General features: G+C 45.6%; 1 protein-coding gene across 1 annotated transcript in view; it reads right to left on the bottom strand.

The window, feature by feature from the left end:
• The window catches only part of LOC125460531 (nuclear receptor subfamily 2 group C member 2-like), a 186514-nt gene that overhangs the window by 99227 nt on the left and 65629 nt on the right, over nt 1-21658 (bottom strand). Inside the window, exon 5 of the mRNA XM_059649547.1 lies at nt 11180-11282. Within this exon, the coding sequence (XP_059505530.1) occupies nt 11180-11282 (103 nt within the window). The remainder of the gene's footprint in view (nt 1-11179; nt 11283-21658) is intronic.

Here is a 21658-nt window from a genome sequence, read left to right as displayed (position 1 = left end):
GTCTTTCCTACCTTAACTATTTTAAATTGCTCCCCTTATCTAACATACCAGCTTATCTCTTTTCTCTCTATCTCTTTGGAACCCCACACTGGTCCCCTTCTAATTCACATGCAACAGGTCACTTCTAACTCAAGTGGTCCAAAAATGTGAATCCTTGCCCCTTAGCCACAGATTCATCTGCTCCAACCTCCTATTCGTACTCTCACGAGCACATGACACCAGGAGTAATCCAGACATTACCACCCTTGAGGAACTGCTTTTTACCTCCTGCCTGATTTCCTATACTCCACAGAATCTCAACCCTTTCTCTACCTATGTCATTGCTACCATGGTGAAATATGATCTCCTGCTGGTCACTCTCTTTTCAGACATTTTGGTTGGCATGGACCCAACAGGGCCAAACAGGCTTTCTCTGTGCTGTTGGACTTTATGACTCTAATGTAAAGGAACCTAAGTGTATTTGCTGATAAAAGTTTTAGCTTTAAAAAGTTAGGTGTTAACCTTTATCGCTAGAGGATTTGACTACAAGTGAAGTCTTCCTTCCTATGGAGCATGACGTGAGGTTGTGGTCTCCTCAGCTCAGGAAAGGTTTTAGTGCCATACAGAGTGCAGCAAAGATTCATCAGACTTGTTCTGGCAGGGAGGGAGACTGGGCAAACCTGGCCTGTACACTCTAGAGTTTCAAAGAATGACAGGTGGTCTAACTGAAACCTTAAATACTTTAAAGACAGACAGGATAGATGTAAATAAGATGTTTCCCCGAGTTGGGAAACTTGAAACGAGGGTGCAAACATAACAGGATGCTATTCAGGACCGAGACTTTTAACAGAATAGAATCCCTACAGTGTGGAAACAGGCCCCTCGGCCCAACAGGTCCACACCTCTATGGGCAACTTAGCATGGCCAATTCACCTAGCCAGCACATCTTTGGACTGTGGGAGGAAACCAGAGCACCCAGAGAAAATCCACGCCACGGAGGGAATGCGCAAACTCCACTCAGATGGCCACCCAAGGCTGGAATCGAACCCGGGTCCCTGATGCTGTGAGGCTGCAGTGCTAACCACTGAGCCACCATGCCGCCCGTGTGCATGAAGAGAGATAAGGAGAGCCTTGTATTTAGAGGGCTATGAAGCTTTGGAATACCCTGCCATACGGATTGTGGAAACTCAGTCCGAGTGTGTTTAAAGGGCATGTTGACCAGTTTACTTTCTCACCTAAGACCATAAGAACTCAGAATTGAAGTGGACTGTTGAGCATTTCAATTGAAATTCATAATTATCAATGATGTAAAGGATTAAGTGGCTAAAAGTTATAATCGTATTTCACAGTAGAGCATGAATAATAGGCTGAGTGGCCGAATCATACTCCTGTTTCTAAAGGGACTGTCCCAAATCTACGGGTCTTTGGAAGTTTAGAGCAAGTACATCAATTATCTCATTATTAACTATCAAAATTAACCATCAGAATACTGAAAGTGGGATTCAGCAATATTAATGCCATTGAAAGTCAAGGGGTGCTAGATGAATTTTGCCTTGTTAGAATAGGTCATTCTGCCAGGACGTGCCTGACACTTCTGTGGTGCCAATGTTACTTTCCACTTGTCAAGCCAAACCTAATGTTGTCCAGGTCATTTTACTTTTGGACATGGACTGATTCAGTACCTGAGGAGTCGTGAATGGTGCTGGACATTGTACATCCCCACTTCTGAACTTATAAATGTCATTGATGAAGCAGTTGAAGATGGTTTGGCCTGGAACACTATCCTGAGGAACTCTTGCAGAGATATCACAGAGCTGAGATGATTGACTTCCAACAATCATAACTGACTCCAACATATGGAGAGTTTTGCCCTTACTGCAAACTGACTCGAGTTTTTCTCGGCTGCTCAATGCCATATTTGGTCCAGTGCTGCTGTGATGTCATGAGCAGTCAGTTCTGGAAGTCAGCTCTATTCATATTTGCATCAAGGCTGTAATGAGGTCAAGGGCTGATAGCACTTTCAACAAGCTGTTTCAGCATTTCACTGAAATTTGATGATAGACTGATAGAGAAGTAATTGACTTGGCTGAATTTGTCCTGCTTTTTGTTTGCAGGACATACCCGCAAGTTGCTGGGTAAATGTTTTTTTGGCACTGAGAGACAATTGGCTTGCTAGCAAGAAACAGACAGTAGACATAAATGGATCTCTTTCCTGGTTGGCAGTTTGTAAGTAATGCGTAACCAGTGCTGGATTTCAATTTTTCACAATAAACAACTTCAATGAACAGACCAAAAGTATGGGACAAAAACAAAGTTGCTGGAAAAGCTCAGCAGGTCTGGCAGCATCTGTGAAGGAGAAAACAGAGTTAATGTTTCTGGTCCGGTGGCCCTTCCTCAAGAACTCGTTCCGAGAAACGTTAACTGTTTTCTCCTTCACAGATGCTGCCAGGCCTGCTGAACTTTTCCAGCAACTTTGTTTTTGTTCCTGATTTACAGCATCCGCAGTTCTTTTGGTTTTTATTTAGACCAAACGTATGGTTGGCAATTTTGGTGATGACATGAAGATAGGATGACATACATGAGAAGGATCTCATGGGAGAATCTAGGACAGAAGGGCACAGTCTCAGAATAAAGGGATGCCAATATAAGACTGAAATGAGGAGGAATATCTTTCTCAGAGGCTTGACAGTCTTTAAAACTCCTTGCCACAGAGAACTGTGGGGGGCACAGATTTTGTATATTTAAGATTGAGATAGATTCTTGCTCAGTAGAGAAAACCAAGGGTTAAGAGAGAAAGGACATGAAAGCGGATATGAGTAATGGCAGATCCGCCATAATCCTTTTGAATAGCATGGCGGCATGGTGGCACAGTGGTTAGCACTGCTACCTCACAGCATGAGGGACCTGGGTTCAATTCCAGCCTCCGGCGACTGTCTGTGTGGAGTTTGCACATTCTCCCCATGTCTGCATGGGTTTCCTTTCACAGTCTAAAGATGTGCAGGTTAGGTGGATTGGCCATGCTAAATTGCCCGTAGCATTCAGGGAGGTGTCGACTGGGGGGAATGGGTCTGGGTTGGATGCTCTGAGCTTCGGTGTGGACTTGTTGGGCCGAAGGGCTTGTTTCCACACTGTAGGGATTCTAAATCCTAGCACAGCAGGCTTGAGGGACTCAACGGTCCACTTCAATTCTGAATTCTTATGGTCTTAGGTAAGAAAATAAGTTATGAAGCATTGTAAGGAGGTTTAGATAGGCTAGGTAAGTGGGGAAAACAGCTGGCAAAGAGTATAATTTGAGTACGTGTGAAATTGGACATTTTAGCAAGAAGATTCAAGAATATAATATTATAAATTGTTAGAGATGGCAAGCAACAAAGTGTGAAGCTGGATGAATACAGCAGGCCAAGCAGCATCTCAGGGGCACAAAAGCTGACATTTCAGGCCTAGACCCTTCATCAGAGAGGGAGATGGGGAGAGGGTTCTGGAATGAATGGGGAGAGAGGGGGAGGCGGACCGAAGACAAGAGTGAAAAGAAGATAGGTGGAGAGGAGAGTATAGATGGGGAGGTAGGGAAGGGATAGGTCAGTCCAGGGAAGACGGACAGGTCAAGGAGGCAGAATGAGCAAGAGATGGCACCGATGCAGTCATCAATGTAACGGAGGAAGAGGTGGCGTTTGGGGCCTGTGTAGGTGCGGAAGAGGGACTGTTCCACGTAACCTACAAAGAGGCAGGCATAGCTTGGGGACTGCATCGGCGCCGCCTCTTGCTCCCCAGAGGAGCTCGAACAGTTCATCCACTTCACCAACACCTTCCACCCCAACCACAAGTTCACCTGGGCCATCTCCAACACATCCCTCACCTTCCTGGAACTCTCAGTCTCCATCTAGGTAACCAGCTAGAAACCAAGCCCACTGACTCCCACAGCTACCTAGAATACATCTCCTCCCACCCACTCTCCTGCAAAAATTCCATCCTCTATTCCCAATTCCTCCGCCTCTGCTGCATCTGCTCCCAGGATGAGGTATTCCACTCCCGCACATCCCAGATGTCCACGTTCTTCAAGGACTGCAACTTCCCCCTGCAGTGGTTGAGAACGCCCTTGACCGCGTCTCCCGCATTTCCCGCAACACGTCCCTCACAAACTGCCCCCGCCACAGCCGCCCCAAGAGGATTCCCCTCGTTCTCAATATCACCCCACCAACCTCCGGATACAACGCATCATCCTCCGACACTTCTGCCATCTACAATCCGACCCCACCACCCAAGACATTTTTTCATAATCACCCTTGTCTGCCTTCCAGAGAGACCACTCTCTCCGCGACTCCCTTGTCCGCTCCACACTCCCCTCTAACCCCATCCCCTGCAACCGCAGGAAGTGCTACACTTGCCCCCACACCTCCTTCCTCACCCCCATCCCAGGGCCCAAGATGACTTTCCATATTAAGCAGATGTTCACCTGCACATCTGCCAATGTGTTATACTGTATCCAATGTACCTGGTGTGGCTTCCTTTGCATTGGGGAAACCAAGCGGAGGCTTGGGGACCGCTTTGCAGAACACCTCCGCTCGGTTTGCAATAAACAACTGCACTTCCCAGTCGCGAACCATTTTAACTCCGGCTCCCAGTCCTCAGACAACACGTCCATCACGGGCCTCCTGCAGTGCCACAATGATGCCACCTGAAGGTTGCAGGAACAGCAACTCATATTCAGGCTTGGGAACCCTGCAGCCCAATGGAATCAATGTGGACTTCACAAGCTTCAAGATCTCCCCCTATCCCCACCGCATCCCAAAACCAGCCCAGCTTGTGCCCGCCTCCCTAACCTGTTCTTCCTCTCACCTATCCCCTCCTCCCACCTCAAGCCACACCTCCATTTCCTACCTACTAACCTCATCCCGCCTCCTTGACCTATCCCCTCCCTACCTCGCCACCTATACTCTCCTCTCCACCTTCGGTCCGCCTCCCCCTCTCTCCCCATTTATTCCGGAACCCTCTCCCCATCCCCCTCTCTCATGAAGGGTCTAGGTTATGTTGGAACTGTATAAAAAATTAGTTAGGGCCACAGTTGTTATGTGATAGGATGTGACAGCATTGGAGAGGGTGCAGAGGTGATTTACCAGGATGCTGCGTGGCTGCAGAGTTTCAGTGATGAAAAGAGATTGGATAAACTGGGTTTGTTTTCCTTACAGCAGAGGAGATCAAAAGGGAACATCAATGATACCCTAAAGAAGGCAGCAGAGAGACTTCACCGAGGGAGAAGTTGGCTCAGTCACCAAAACTGAACAGCGGAGTAAGGAAGAAACCCTCGGTGATAAACAAGAGGAAGGGCATCCAATACAGGGTGGCAGAGACACTTTATTGAGGAGCATTCTGGGAGAATTCAGCTCAGTAACCAGGACTGAACAGTGACCTGGTGTCAAGGAATGGTAGCCCCCAACATAATATTACTAAAGAGGCAGAGATTGTACTTAGGGCTGTGTTGTGCTTTTCCTGCCAGGTGTGGGAAATCAGGGAGCAGTCTAGTATCCCTGATGATTAGATCTGCAGGAAGTGTGGCCAGCTACAGCTCCTCACAGATTGTGTTGTCCTGTTGCTGCAGCAGTTGGACACACAGGGAGCAGAGAGTGTCATAGATACTAGTTACCAGGAGGTGGTCACACCACATGTTCAGTCAAGCAGATGGGTGACCCACATGTTCAGTCAAGCAGATGGGTGACCCACATGTTCAGTCAACCTGATGGGTGACCCACATGTTCAGTCAAGCAGATGGGTGACCCACATGTTCAGTCAACCTGATGGGTGACCCACATGTTCAGTCAAGCAGATGGGTGATCACCAAGAGAGGAAGGCTGGTAGTGCCAGAGTCTCCTGTGGCTATTCCCCTCTCAATCCGTTTACTGTTTTAGATACTTCTGAGGGGGAATAGCCTCTCGGGGAGTAAAACAGCCAGGCATGTGACACCACAACTGAACACAGAACATAGAGCACAGTACAGGCCCTTCGGCCCTCAATGCTGTGCCGACCTGTCATACCGATCTCAAGTCATGTAACCTACTCTATTCCATGTACGTCCATATGCTTGTCCAATGACGACTTAAATGTACCTAATGTTGGCAAATCTACTACCATTGCAGGCAAAGCGTTCCATTCCCTTACTACTCTCTGAGTAAAGAAACTACCTCTGACATCTGTCCTATATCTTTCACCCCTCAATTTAAAGCTATGCCCCCTCGTGCTCGCCGTCACCATCCTAGGAAAAAGGCTCTCCCTATCCACCCTATCTAACCCTCTGATTATTTTATATGTTTCAATTAAGTCACCTCTCAACCTTCTTCTCACTAATGAAAACAGCCTTAAGTCCCTCAGCCTTTCCTCCTAAGACCTTCCCTCCAAACCAGGCAACATCCTAGTAAATCTCCTCTGCACCCTTTCCAAAGCTTCCACATCCTTCTTATAATGCGGTGACCAGAACTGTACACAATACTCCAAGTGCAGCCGCACCAGAGTTTTGTACAGCTTCACCATAACCTCTTGGTTCCGGAACTCGTTCCCTCTATTAATAAAAGCTAAAACACTGTATGCCTTCTAAACAGCCCTGTCAACCTGGGTGGCAACTTTCAAGGATCTGTGTACATGGACACCGAGATCTCTCTGCTCATCTACACTACCAAGAATCTTACCATTAGCCCTGTACTTTGCCTTCCGGTTACTCCTACCAAAGTGCATCACCTCACACTTGTCTGCATTAAACTCCATTTGCCACCTCTCAGCCCAGCTCTGCAGTTTATCTATGTCTCTCTGTATAGCAGATTTGGCCCAAATCCAAGCAAACAATAGTGGTAGGAAACTCTCTAATTAGAGGCCAGACAGGTGTTTCTGTGGCTGCATTTTGAGACTCCGGGATGGTGTGTTGCCTCCCTGATGCAAGGGTCAAGGATATCTCTGAGCGGTTGCAAGAAATGCTTAAGGAGGAGGTAAACAGCCAGAGGTGGTTGTGCACACTGGTAGCAATGACATAGGTAAAAAGAGGTTCTCTGGAATGACAGATGTCAGAGGTAGTTTCTTTACTCAGAGAGTAGTAAGGGAATGGAATGCTTTGTCTGCAACGGTAGTAGATTCGCCAACATTAGGTACATTTAAGTCGTCATTGGACAAGCATATGGACGTACATGGATTAGTGTAGGTTAGATGACTTGAGATTGGTATGACAGATCGGCACAACATCGAGGGCTGAAGGGCCTGTACTGTGCTGTAATGTTCTATGTTCTATGTTCAGTTGTGGTGTCACATGCCTGGTATGAGGGGATAAGAAAGAGGCTGAAAAGCAGGACCTTGAGGGTAATAATTTCTGAGTTACTACCAGTGCCATGTGCTAGTGAGGCAAGGAACAGAAAAGATAGGAGAGATGAATGTGCAGTTGAGGAGCTGATGCAGGGGGCAGAGTTTCAGGTTCTTGGATCATTGGGACCAAAGATGACCTGTACAAGAGGGAGAGGTTGCACCTAAACTGGAGGGGAGCCAATAACCTCGCAGGGAGGTTCGCTAGTGCTACTCAGGAGGGTTTAAACTAGAATGGCGAGGGGCTGGGAACCAGAGCAGCCAGTCAGCAAGTGGAAGGATTGAGGGGAAGGGAGATTTTAGGACTGGTAAGTCAGAGACAGGTAAATGAACATAAATGGTACTAATAGACTGGTGTGTTTATTTCAACACAAGGAGTATTATAGGTAAGGCTGGATCTTAGGGCTTAGAGCCTGGATCAGTTCATAGGCCATGTTGTGGCCAGACAGAACTGGCTGCTCAACATTCCAGGGTTTCATTGTTTTAGACGAGGTAAAGAGGAAGGTAAAAGAGGTGGAGGAGTTGCATTACGAATCTGAGAAAATGCCACATCTGCATTTAGAAAGGACATTGTGGAGGGCTCATGCACTGGGGCAATACGGGTACAGCTCAAAAATAAGAAGGGTGCAGTCACTCTGACAGGATTATACTATTAACTCCTGCACCCACCTCACAACAGCCACTGAGACATCGAGGAATAAACACATCAGCAGATTATGGAAAGATGCAATCACATCAGGGCTGTTATATTAGGTGACTTTAAGTTCCCCAATACTGACTGGTACTCCCTTAGAGCAACAGGCTTCACATGGGGCAAAAATTGTTAAGTGCATCCAAGAGGGTTTCTTGAAACAGTATGTGGATCATCCAATTAAAAGAGGTGCCATATTGGGCTTTGTATTGGCTAATCAGCCTGGCTAGGTGGCTGACCTTTGAGTGGGAGAGCATTTTGCAAGTAGTGATCACAGCTCCTTAAGTTTTAAGATAGCTGTAAGGATAAGACAGACCTTGCAGAAAGATACTAAATTGGGGAAGGTCAAATTACATCAGGATCAAGAAGCTTGGGAGTGTTAAACGGGAGGAGCTGTTGTCGGACAAGTCAGGTGGCACGGTGGCTCAGTCGGTTCGATTCTCACCCTCAGGTGACTGTGTGGAGTTTGCAGATTTTCCCCACGTCTGTGTGGGTTTCCTCCAGGTGCCCCGGTTTCCTCCCACAGTCCAAATATGTGCGGGTTAAAGGACTGGCCTGGGGAAATTGTCTGTAGTGTTCAGGGATGTGTAGATTAGGTGGATTATAGGGGGATGGGTCTGGGTGGGATGCTCTGAGGGTTGGCATGGACTTTTTGGGCCAAAGGGCCTGTTTCCACACTCTTGGGATTCTATGAAGTCCACACTTGACATGTGGAAGTTCTTTAAAGATCTGCTGATCAGAGTTCTAGCACGTTTCAGCAAGGAGGATGGACAAGGATAGTAAGGTAAGCAGCCTTTGGATAATGAGGTAGGTCGTGAATTTAGTCAAATGGAAAGAAGGAGCATATGTAAGATTTAGGAAGCTAAAATCAGACAGGGGTCATGAGGAATATAAAGAGAGCAGGAAAGAACTCAAGCAGGGAATTAGGAGAGCAAGAAGCGACAATGGAATGACCTTGGCAAGTAGGGTTACAGAGAATCCCAAAGCATTCTATACGTACATTAAAAACAAGAGGATAATTAGGGAGAAGGTAGGACCACACAAGGATAAAGGAAGGTTTGAAGGCAGGGAATCTGGGCAAGAACCAAAATGAGTACTTTGCATCATTATTCACCCAGGAGAAGGACATGGAAAATAGTGAGATTTGTGCAGAGCTTGCTAAAGTGTTAGGGCATTTGAGATCAAGAAAGAAGTAGTGTTGGGTCTCTAAAAGAGCATTAAGGTAGATAAGTCCCCAGGGCCCTATGGTATCTACCCCGAGAGGGGCAAGGGAGGAGACTGCTGGGGCACTGGCCAAGATCTTTGTATCCCCACCAGCCACAAGAGAGGTCTGGGAGGCCGAGTGAGAAGCTAAGATTGTTCCTTTTTTCAAGAAGGGAAATAGGGACAATCCAGAAAACTATAAACTGCTGAGTCTCACATCAATGACTGGGAAGCTGTTAAAGAGAATTCTTAGGGATAAGATTTATGTGCATTTGGTAAACATGACTTAATTCGGGACAGTCAGCACGGCTTTATAAAGACTGCACGATGATTGGTGGAGCTGTCAATAGTGTAGAAGGTTGACAAAGGATACAGTGGGATACAGATCAGTTGCAGATATGGGTGGTGAAATGGCAAATGGAGTTTCATCTGGGTGAGGGTGAGGTGCCGCACTTTGGGAGACCAAATCTTTAGGACAAGTACACAGTTAATGGCAGGACACTGAACAGCATGAATGTACAGAGAGATCTTAGGGTTCAAGTCCACAGCTCCCTCAAAGTGGCAACACAGGTAGACAGGGGGGGTAAAGAAGGCGTATGACATGCTTACCTTTCCTGGTTGGGGAACGGAATACAAGAGTCAGGATTTCATATTGCAGCCATATAAGACCTTAGTTAGGACAGAGTATTGCATTCAATTCTGGTTGCCACATTACAGGAAGGGTATGGAGGTTTTGGAGAGGGTACAGAAGAAGTTTACCAGGTTACTGTCTGGATTAGAGGCATGAGATATAGAGAAAGGCAGGAGAAACTTGAGTTGTTTTCCCTGGAGCAGAGGCTGAGGGGAGACTTGATTAAAATCTATAAAATGATGAGATGCATTGATAGAGTTGACAGTCAGAATCTTTTTCTCAGAGTTGAAGCGTCTACTACAGGAGCATGCATTTAAGGTGAGAGGGATAAAGTTCAAAGGAGATGTTAGGGGCAAGAGTCTGGAACACTTTTCAGGCGGTCGTGGTGGTGAAGGGAGATGTACTTGGGCATTTGAGGGATTTTTAGATAAGCATATTAATATGCAAGGAATGGAGGAATATGGACCAAGGGCAGGCAGAAGGGATTGTTTTAATTTGGCATCACGTTTGGCACAATGTCATGGGCTGAAGGGCCCATTTCTGTGCTATACTGTTCTATGTTCCACGAGATGTATAAAATTATGAGGGGCACAAATAGAATAGACAAGAAGAAACATTACCCCTTGATTGAGGGATCAATGACGAAGGGAGCACAGATTTAAAGTAAGGGCAGTAGGATCACAGAAAATGTGAGGAAAATCTTTTCTCACCTAGAGGATTGAGAGCTGTTGGCCAAGTGCTGAAAAATGGGAAAGGTGTTTTTTTTTAACCAGCATGGACCTGATGGGCTAAAGGGCGTTTTATAGTGCTATAGACTCTCTAAGACACTACTGCTCAAGAGGAAATTAATGCAAAACTGTAAAAGATATGCTTCAGTTACAGAACTGGTGAGACCACATTTGGAGTACTATGTACAGTGTTAGTCATCTGATTTCAGGAAGGAAGTAAATGCATTGGAAGCCGTTCAGGGAAGGTTTTCCTGGACAAATATGAGAGGGTCGTCTTATAAATCACTTCTCTGCATTAAATGCAATTTTCCCATACATTCTACAAGTCCGGGCTTCATCAGTTCAAGAAGGCAGCTCACCATCATTTTCTCAAGGGCAACAAGGGATGAACAATAAATGATGATCCAGTCATCGACGCCCACATTCCACAGATGAATAAAAGCTTTGAAGCTTTGTGTTACCTTAGAGTCATACAGCATAGAAACAAGCCTTTCGCGTCTATGCTGACCAACAAACACCAAACTACACCAATCTCATTTACCTGCAATTAGTCCATAGCTTACTATACCTTGGCTTGGACCCTTTTCAGATTATCCTTCAATTAGCATTTACCTGATGCTTTGTCTCCACACACAACACAGTTCTCGACTGGCTGTGACCGCTGTACTTCTGTTTTTAGTAACAAATGTTCTACTGCAGCTGCTTCTGTCACTATCTGGAAGAAAATAGAGTCAAAATATTAGTCATAAGGATAATTCACCAAAGCTTGATTGCTGCAATCATAACTCCTGGTGTAAGTCAAAGAGTTCAAGCTTTTCATTCATTCATGACATGTAGGACTTACTGGCTTTCCCACCATTTAATGTCCATCCTAATTACTCTGGAAAAGTGGTGGTGTGCTGCCTCTCCAACCTCTACAGATTTCGAGTTGTAGGGAATACCCATAATGCTGCTAGAAAGAAAGTTCCAGTGATGGTGAAGAACAGAGATGCATTTTCAAGTCAGAACGGAGTGGGGCTTGGACGGGAAGTTACAGGTGCTGATTTTCCCCATGTATCTGTTTTCCTTGCCCTTCTAGGCATACTAGTCATAAGCTTGGAAGGGACTTTTGAAGGAGCCTTGGTGATTTGCTGTAGTGCATTTTGTAGATGGCACACACATAACCACTTTGGTGGGAGGAGAGAATGTTATAGCTGGTGGACTACCAATCAAATGTCAAGCTTCTCAAGTCTTTTCGGTGCTGCACTCATCTAGGGAAGTGGATTGTGCATCACACTCCTGACCTGAAACTTTTGTAGACATCAAGAAAACAAAAAGCAAGTCTCTCTAGTCTCTGACTTGCTCTTGCAGCCACACTATTTATAAGGCTGGTCCAGTTCCATTTCTCGTCAATGGTAACCCGGAGGATTTTGATGGTGAAGGATTTAGCAATGGTAATGCCATTGAATATCAAGGGGAGATGGCTATATTTTAGCGAGTTTTGAGAAGATTTGTAGCTCAGGTTGAGGTTCTGGATGTGAGTTTGCTCGCTGAGCTGGAAGGTTAGTTTTCAGACGTTTCGTCACCATTCTAGGTAACATCATCAGTGACCCTCCGACGAAGCGCTGGTGTTATGTCCCGCTTTCTATTTATCTGTTTAGGTTTCCTTGGGTTGGTGATGTCATTTCCTGCATTGGTGATGTCATTTCCTGTTCTTTTTCTCAGAGGGTGGTAGATTGGCTCCAAATCAATGTGTTTGTTGATGGAGTTCCAGTTAGAATGCCATGCTTCGAGGAATTCTCGTGCGTGTCTCTGTTTGGCTTGTCCTAGGATGGATGTGTTGTCCCAATCAAAGTGGTGTCCTTCCTCATCTGTATGTAAGGATACCAGTGATAGTGGGTCATGTCGTTTTGTGGCTAGCTGATGTTCATGTATCCTGGTGGCTAGCTTTCTGCCGGTTTGTCCAATATAGTGTTTGTCACAGTTCTTGCAAGGTATTTTGTAGATGACGTTCGTTTTGCTTGTTGTCTGTATAGGGTCTTTTAAGTTCATTAGCTGCTCTTTTAGTGTGTTGGTGGGTTTGTGAGCCACCCTGATGCCAAGAGGTCCGAGTAGTCTGGCAGTCATTTCGGAAATGTCTTTGATGTAGGGGAGAGTGGTTATGGTTTCTGGGCCCGTTTTGTCTGTTTGTTTGGGTTTGTTGCTGAGAAATCGGCGGACTGTGTTCATTGGGTACCCGTTCTTTTTGAATACGCTGTATAGGTGATTTTCTTCTGCTCTTTGTAGTTCCTCTGTGCTGCAGTGTGTGGTGGCTCGTTGGAATAATGTTCTAATGCAGCTTCGTTTGTGGGTGTTGGGATGGTTGCTCCTGTAGTTCGGTATTTGGTCTGTATGTGTTGTTTTCCTGTAGACGCTGGTTTGAAGTTCCCCATTGGCTGTTCGCTCTACTGTGACATCTAGGAATGGCAGTTTGTTGTTGTTTTCCTCCTCTTTTGTGAATGTTATGCCAGTAAGGGTATTATTGATGGTCTTGAAGGTTTCCTCTAATTTGTTTTGTTTAGTGATGACAAAGGTGTCATCCACATAGCGGACCCAAAGTTTGGGTTGGATGATTGGCAGAGCTGTTTGTTCGAGTCTCTGCATTACTGCCTCTACTAAGAACCCTGATATCGGAGATCCCATGGGTGTACCGTTGGTTTGTCTGTAGGTTTTGTCATTGAAAGTGAAGCTAGCCACCAGGATACATGAACATCAACTAGCCACAAAACAACATGACCCACTATCACACTATCACTAGTATCCTTACATACAGATGAGGAAGGACACCACTTTGATTGGGACAACACATCCATCCTAGGACAAGCCAAACAGAGAGACACACAAGAATTCCTCGAAGCATGGCATTCTAACTGGAACTCCATCAACAAACACATTGATTTGGAGCCAATCTACCATCCTCTGAGAAAAAGAACAGGAAATGACATCACCAAAGCAGGAAATGACATCACCAACCCAAGGAAACCTAAACAGATAAATAGAAAGCGGGACATAACACCAGCGCTTCATCGGAGGCTCGCTGATGATGTTACCTAGAATGGTGACGAAACGTCTGAAAACTTCCAGCTCAGCAAGCAAACTCACATCCAGAAACTCAACCTGAGCTACAAATCTTCTCAAAACTCGCTCACCCCTGTTTGTGTTGGTTCAGAACACACTTCATAGAATCATAGAATCTCTACAGTGTGGAAACAGGCCTTTCAGCCCGACAAGTCCACACCGAACCTCAGAGCATCCCATCCAGACCCATCCCCTGATAAACCTACCTAATCTACATGTTCCTCAACACTATGGGCAATGTAACATGGCCAATCCACCTAGCCTGCACATCTTTGGACTGTGGGAGGAAATCGGAGCACCCGGAGGAAACCCACACAGACATGGGGAGTACGTGCAAACTCCACACAGACAGTTTCCCGAGGGTGGAATCGAGTCCAGGTCCCTTGCGCAGTGAGGCAGCAGTGCTAACCAATGTGCCGCACAAAAGGTTGGCCCACATGGGGATCGAACTCACTACCTTCGCGTTATTAGCACCATGCTCTATCCAACTGAGCTAACCGGCGGCAGAGGGTCCAAATATCTGCTGCCTTGAAACAATTCCTGGTGAAATTAAACTTGAAACTATCTTCACAGCTAATCAAATGCATTTTGAAGCATGGTGAATGTTCTAATAAAGACATATGGCAACAATTTGCATGCAGTAGACTATCACTGATGCCAGTGTGACCTCTGGGTGCTCTTCTATTTGTGATTTTTGTAAATGATATGGATGAAGGAGTGGAATGGTGGATTAGTAAGTTCGCGGATGATAACGATGGTGGGTCGAGTTGTGGATTGTACGGAGAGCTGTTCTAGGTTACAAAGGGACATGACAGGATGCATAGCTGGGCTGAGAAGTGGCAGATGGAGTTTAGCCCTGAAAAGTGTGAGGTAATTCATTTTGGAAGGACAAATTTGAAAGGGTTAACGGAAAGATGCTTGGCAGTGTGGAGGAGCAGAGGGATCTCAGGGTTTATGTCCACGGTTCCCTGATAGCTGCCACCCAGGTGGATAGAGTTGTTAAGAAGGTGTATGGTGTGTTAGCTTTCATTAGTAGAGGGATTGAGTTCAAGAGCCGTGAAGTTATGCTCCAGCTGTACAAAAGCCTGGTTCGGCCACATCTGGAGTATTGTGTCCAATTCTGGTCACCTCATTACATGAAGGATATGGAAGAATTGGTAAAAGGTGCACAGGAGATCTGGAAAGCGGGACATAACACCAGCGCTTCATCGGAGGCTCGCTGATGATGTTACCTAGAATGGTGACGAAACGTCTGAAAACTAACCTTCCAGCTCAGCGAGCAAACTCACATCCATGGCTATATTTTGTCATGTTAGAGATGGTGATTACCTGGCACATGTCAATTATTACTTGCCACTTAGTAGCCCAAGCCTGGAAATTGTCCAGGTTGCTGCATTTAGAGACAGATTGCTTCAGTATCTGATGAATGGTGCTGAATATCATGAAAACACTTCCTGTTCTGGAGGGAAGGTCATTCATGCAGTAGCTGAAGATGGTTGGGCCAAGGATACTAACCTAAGGTTCTTCTCCGGTGATGTCCTAGAACTGACCTCTGACAGTCAGAACCAAATGCCTTTTCATTTAGTATGATTCCATTCAATGGATTAAAAGTAGCAAGCCTGAGAATTGGGAGCAATTTAGAATTCCACATGATGATCGGACCATAGGACAGAGGAACACAAGTTGGCCATTCATCCCATCTGCTTCACCATTCAATGCAATCATGGCTAATCTGATAATACTTTATTTTCCCTTATTGATTAAAAATCTGTCTATCCCAGCCTTGAAAATACTTAATGACCCATTCTCAATATTCTTCTGTGATGAAAAATTCAATAGATTAGCTATGGTCTAACAGAAGAAATTCCTCCTCATTTCTACCTTAAACGTAACCCTTATTTCGAGATTATGCCCTTTGGCCCAAGACGCTCCCACAAGGGAAATTGCGTCAAATCTTTTAAGATGTGTTTCGATCAATGTGTTTCGATCAGCGCAGGCTGTGCTGTAAAGATCACTCTCACTCTTCTACATGTCATGTAGTACAGGCCTAACCTGTGCAACCTCTCTTCATAAGAATGACCATCCATATCTGATAACAGCTCACTGAACTTTTTGAACCTGCCCTCAATGCCAGTACATGTTTCCTTAGGTAAGGGGCATAAACGGTTTGCCACTGTATTCATACTGTGGTCTGACCAGTGGATTGTAAGAGTTTCTATATGTATGTAGAAATCAAAAGATTAGCACAGCCTTCTTACAGTCTAAACCAGAAGAATGGGTAACAGAGAACAAGATGGCAGCACAGGAATTAAACAATTACTTTAGTTTGACTTCGCAAGAGAAGACTCAAATAATTTCCCAGAAATGTTGGGGAAACTAAGTGAGTAGAAAGGTGGAGAACTGAACAAAATTTGCATCAATTAAAAGAAATGAAGAAATTAATGGAATTTATGGATTATACCGTTGAATAAGGCTTTGTTTTGGCTGCATTTAGAGTACTGTGTACTGTTCTGGTCGCCACATTACCGAAAGGATGTGTACACTGTGGGGATGGTGCAAGGAAGGTTCACCCCAGGATGTTGCCTGGTATGGAGGGTGCTAGCTATGAAGAGAGATTGTGTAGATTAGGATGAGGATTATTTTCATTAGAAAGACGGAGATTGAGGGGGGACCTGATTGAGGTCTACAAAATCATGAGGGGTATAGACAGGGTGGATAGCAAGAAGCTTTTTCCCTCAGAGTGGGGCACTCAATTACTAGGGGTCAAGGGGTCATGAGTTCAAAGTGAGAGGAGGAAAGTTTAAGGGAGATATGCGTGGAAAGTTCTTTACACAGAGGGTGCCTGGAATGCGTTGCCAGCGGAGGTGGTAGATGCAGACACGTTAGTGTCTTTTAAGATATATCTGGACAGGTACATGGATGGGCGGGGAGCAAATGGACACAGGCTCTTAGAAAATAGATGACCGGTTAGACAGAGGACCTCGATCAGCGCAGGCTGTGCTGTAAATTTCTTTGTTCTTTTGTTCTTAAAGTTGATAAATCCCCTGGTGATTATTTTACTTTCCTGACACTAAAGGAGGTTACCAGGGAAATAGTGAATGCATTGGTGATCATCATCCAAACTTCTGTCAATTCTAGAACAGTTCTGGCATAGTGGAGGGTATTAAATGTAACTTTACTATTAAAAAAAAATAAACACCAGGTTCCCTATTCAGAATGTAGGGCAGAAAATAAATCAGGAGATTAAAAATGTATGTAAGAAAGGCGTTATTACTATAATCATGAGGGATTTCAATGTAGTGGATCGGGAAAATGAGTTCGGTAGCAGATCCCAAAACAAAAAGATATTTGTGGAATGTCTACCAGATTGCAGTTTTTAGAGCAGTTTGTGGTAGATCCACCAGTGAACAGGCAATTCTAGATTTGGTGACGAAAAATGAGGCAGACTTGGTCCAGAAGCTTAAGATGAAGGAATATCTGGGGAGCAGATATCCTAATATCATAGAATTCGCCCCGCAGTTTGATACGGAGGAAAAGGAATCTGTAGTAACTATATTGAAATTGAATAAAAGTAACTACATGAAGGAAGAGCAGGCCAGAGTTGATAGACAATGGTGGAGCAGCAATGGCAGAAGTTTCTGGGAGTAAGTCAGAAAGCACAGCAGAAGTTCATCCCAAGAAAGAGGAACATACTAAGAGGAGGGTGAGGCAACCATGGCTGATAATTGAAGTCAGAGACTACATAGAGCAAAAAGAAAGCATACAATGTGGCAAAATGGGAGCCAGAGGATTGGGAAGTGTTTGGAAACCAGCAGAGGACAACAAGAAGAAAAATATCAGTAAGGTGGGGACAGACAATGAAATACAAGGGTGAGCTAGCTAGTGACATTGCAAGAGCTTTTTTAAAAAATATGATATGTAAAAATGTAAGAATGAGGCAAGCATGGTCCCTGGATTGCTACAGAATTAGCAATGGGGAACAAAGAAATAGTGGAGGAAATGAATAGCTATTTGTATCAGTCTTCACAGTGGAAGACTGCAGCAGCATACCATAACTTCAAGAGAGTCAGGGGCAGAGGTAAGTGTAGCGGCTTTCACTAAGCAGGTGTTGAGGAAGCTGAAAGGTCTGAAGGAGAATAAATCACCTGGACTGGCTGGACTACACTCCAGGATTCTGAGGGAAATAGCGGAGGAGATTGCAGAGGCATTAGTGGTGATCTTACAGGAATTGCTAAAGTCAGAAGGGCTCCTGAGAACTGGATAATGGCTAATGAAACAGCCCTGTTTCAGAAGAGAGGGTGGCATAAAGTGGGAATTTGTAGGCCAGTTAGCCTGACCTTGGTCATTGCAAAGATTTTAGCATCCATTATTAATGATGAGATTGCACAGTATTTGGAAGTGCATGGTTAAATAGGGCTGAGTCAACACAGCTTTGTCAAGGGGAGGTAATGCCTGATAAATCTGTTGGAATTCTTCAAGGAGGTAACAAGCAAGTTTGCAAAGAAGAGTCAGTGAGGCAACCTGCCTGGATTTCTAGAATGCTTTTGACGAGGTGTGGACAGGAGGCTGCCAAATAAGATTAGAGCTCGTGGTGTAATGGGAAAGGTAATAGAGGACTACAAGAGTTCGATAAGAGTCAGTGTTGGGATCGCAATTACTACATTATACATTAATAATGTGGACGAAAGAACTGCGGGTATTGTTGCTAAGTTTGCAGATAAGTGGAGGGGCAGGTAGTGTTGAGGAAGTGGGGAAGCTGCAGAAGCAGGCTAGGAGAGTGGGCAAAAAGTGGCAGATGTAATACAATGTGGGAAAGTGGCAGGTTATGCACTTTGACAGGAAAAATTGTGACATAGACTATTTTCTAAATAGGGAAAGGCTTCAGTGATTTGAAGCAGAAAGGGACTTAGGAGTCCTGGTTCAGGATTCCTTTAAGGCAAACATGCAGGTTCAGTTGGCATTTAGGAAGGTAAATGCAACATTAGCATTCATTTCAAGGGAGCTAGAATACAAAGGCAGACATTTACTGCTGAGGCTGTATATGACTCTGGTCAAACCACATTTGGAATATTTCTGAAGAAGGGTCTAGGCCCGAAACATCAGCCTTCCTGCTCTTTTGATGCTGCTTGGCCTGCTGTGTTCATCCAGCTCTACACCTTGTTATCTTTGGAACATTCTGAGCAGTTTTGGATCCCGTATTTAAGAAAGAATATGTTGGCTTTGGAGGGGGTTCCAGGGAAGGCTCAGAAGAATGATCCTGGGATGAAGGGCTTGGCATATGAAGGGTGGGTGAGGTCTTGGGTTTGAACTCCATGGAGTTTAGAAGGGTGAGAATAGGGAATCTCCCTGAAACTTACAGCATACGGAGAGTACTGGGTAGAGTCATTTCAGAGAAGATGCTTTTAATAGTAGGAGAGAATAATGAGCCAAAGCCTCAGATTGAAGAGATAACCCTTTAGAAATGAGGAGGAATTTCTTCAGCCTGAGGGTGAAAAATGTGAGGAACTCACTGCTGCACATGGCTGTGGTGGCCACAACATTGCGTGTCTTTGAGAGAGAGAGACACAGATAGGGTTAGAGGGAAAAGGCAGGAGAATGGGGCAAAAAAAATGATCAGGCATGATCGAATGGTGGAGCTTACTCGATGAACTGAATGAACTAATTCTGCTCCGATATCTTATGGCCTAAAACAAAACTTGAGTTACTCTGGTATTACAGAGTCATACAAAATAGAAAGAAATCCTTCAACCTAGATGAAGGATATGAGAATAACACACTTTGAAAATTACAGTGAGGTTACACAGTCAGCTGGGGAAAAGGCAATCATCTTTGCCGAGCCAACTGGAGAATTTTTTTTAAGGGTGGAATTAGTCGAATAGATAAGAGAAAATTCATTTCTGTTCCAGCAGCAGGAAGAGTGGGAGCTCTAACTGAGAAGGGCTCTTGTGTGTTGTTAAAGTAAGGCTTTTCTATTTATATTTCTTGTGTATCGTGTGATTGATTAAAAGTTTAATTGCTTAATTGAAAAAGACCGTAGCAGAGAAGTACTAAAAATTATTTAATACATAAATTGTAGAAGTTAACTAAATAAGTAGTAATGGCTGGACAGGTGATGTGCTGCAGCTGTATGATGTGGGAGCTGTCTGATCCCATTGTGAACGGCAGCGACCACATCTGCAGCAAGTGTTGGTTGCTGGAAGAACTCCGGATCAGAATTAATGATGTGGAATCTGAGCTTCAAATTCTGCGGCACATCCGGGAGGGGGAGAGTTACCTGGACACTTTGTTTCAGGAGGCAGTCACACCCCGGTAGATTAAGTAATTCAAATTCAATAAGTGTTCAGGGACAACAGGGTGTGACTGTAAGTGAGGCAGGTCGGGGGATTCTGAGTTCAGGAGTGCAGGAGCCTCAGCCCTTGACCTTGACCAACAGGTATGAGATTCTTGCTTCCTGTACGGATGAGGGAGAGGACTGTGGACAGGATGAGCCAGCTGACCATGGCACCGTGGTGCAGAAGGCCATTCAAGAGGGGGGAGCAAAAAGACAGGTAGTTGTTATAAGGAATTCTATAATTCGGGGGACCGATAGCATCCTATGCAAGCCGGATCGGGAGTCCTGCATGGTGTGTTGCCTGCCCGGTGCCAGGGTACAGGACATCTCCGACTGGTTTGAAAGGAAATTGGGGCTGGAGGGGGAGGATCCAGTTGTTGCGGTCCAAGTTCGGACGAACAACATAGGCAAAGCTAGGGTAGAGGACCTATTCAGGGATTATGAAGCACTAGGAAAGAAATTGAAGTACACGTCCTCAAGGGTCATAATCTCCAGATTACTGCCTGAGTCACGTGCCAATTGGTATAGGGATAAGAAAGTTAGGGAAGTAAACACGTGGCTAAACGATTGGTGTGGGAAAGAGGGATCCCCCAAGCCCACCGACTCCCACGGCTACCTAGAATACACCACCTCCCACCCACCCTCCTGCAAAAATTCCATCCCCTATTCCCAATTCCTCCGCCTCCGCCGCATCTGCTCCCACGATAAGACATTCCACTCCCGCACATCCCAGACGTCCAAGTTCTTCAAGGACCGCAACTTTCCCCCCCACAGTGATCGAGAACGCCCTTGACCGCGTCTCCCGTATTTCCCGCAACACATCCCTCACACCCCGCCCCCGCCACAACCGCCCAAAGATGATCCCCGTCGTTCTCACACACCACCCTACCAACCTCCGGATACAACGCATCATCCTCCGACAATTCCGTCATTTACAATCCGACCCCACCACCCAAGACATTTTTCCATCCCCACCCCTGTCTGCTTTCCGGAGAGACCACTCTCTCCGTGACTCCGTTGTTCGCTCCACACGGCCCTCCAACCCCACCACACCCGGCACCATCCCCTGCAACCACAGGAAATGCTACACTTGCCCCCACACCTCCCTCACCCCTATCCCAGGCCCCAAGATGACATTCCACACTAAGCAGAGGTTCATTTGCACATCTGCCAATGTGGTATACTGCATCCACTGTACCCGGTGTGGCTTCCTCTACATTGGGGAAACCAAGCGGAGGCTTGGAGACCGCTTTGCAGAACACCTCCACTCAGTTCGCAACAAACAACTGCACCTCCCAGTCGCAAACCATTTCCACTCCCCCTCCCATTCTTTAGATGACATGTCCATCATGGGCCTCCTGCAGTGCCACAATGATGCCACCCGAAGGTTGCAGGAACAGCAACTCATATTCCGCCTGGGAACCCTGCAGCCATATGGTATCAATGTGGACTTCACCAGTTTCAGGATCTGCCCTTCCCCAAATGCATCCCTAAACCAGCCCAGTTTGTCCCCTCCCCCCACTGCACCACACAACCATCCCAGCTCTTCCCCTCCACCAACTGCATCCCAAAACCAGTCCAACCTGTCTCTGCCTCCCTAACCTGTTCTTCCTCTCACCCAGCCCTTCCTCCCACCCCAAGCCGCACCCCCATCTACCTACTAA

The sequence above is a fragment of the Stegostoma tigrinum genome, chromosome 11 (genome assembly GCF_030684315.1).
Source record: "Stegostoma tigrinum isolate sSteTig4 chromosome 11, sSteTig4.hap1, whole genome shotgun sequence".
In the NCBI taxonomy this organism is placed as follows: Eukaryota; Metazoa; Chordata; class Chondrichthyes; order Orectolobiformes; family Stegostomatidae; genus Stegostoma; species Stegostoma tigrinum.
Note: the sequence above shows the minus strand (reverse complement) of the source record. Positions and strands in the feature narration are given on the sequence as shown.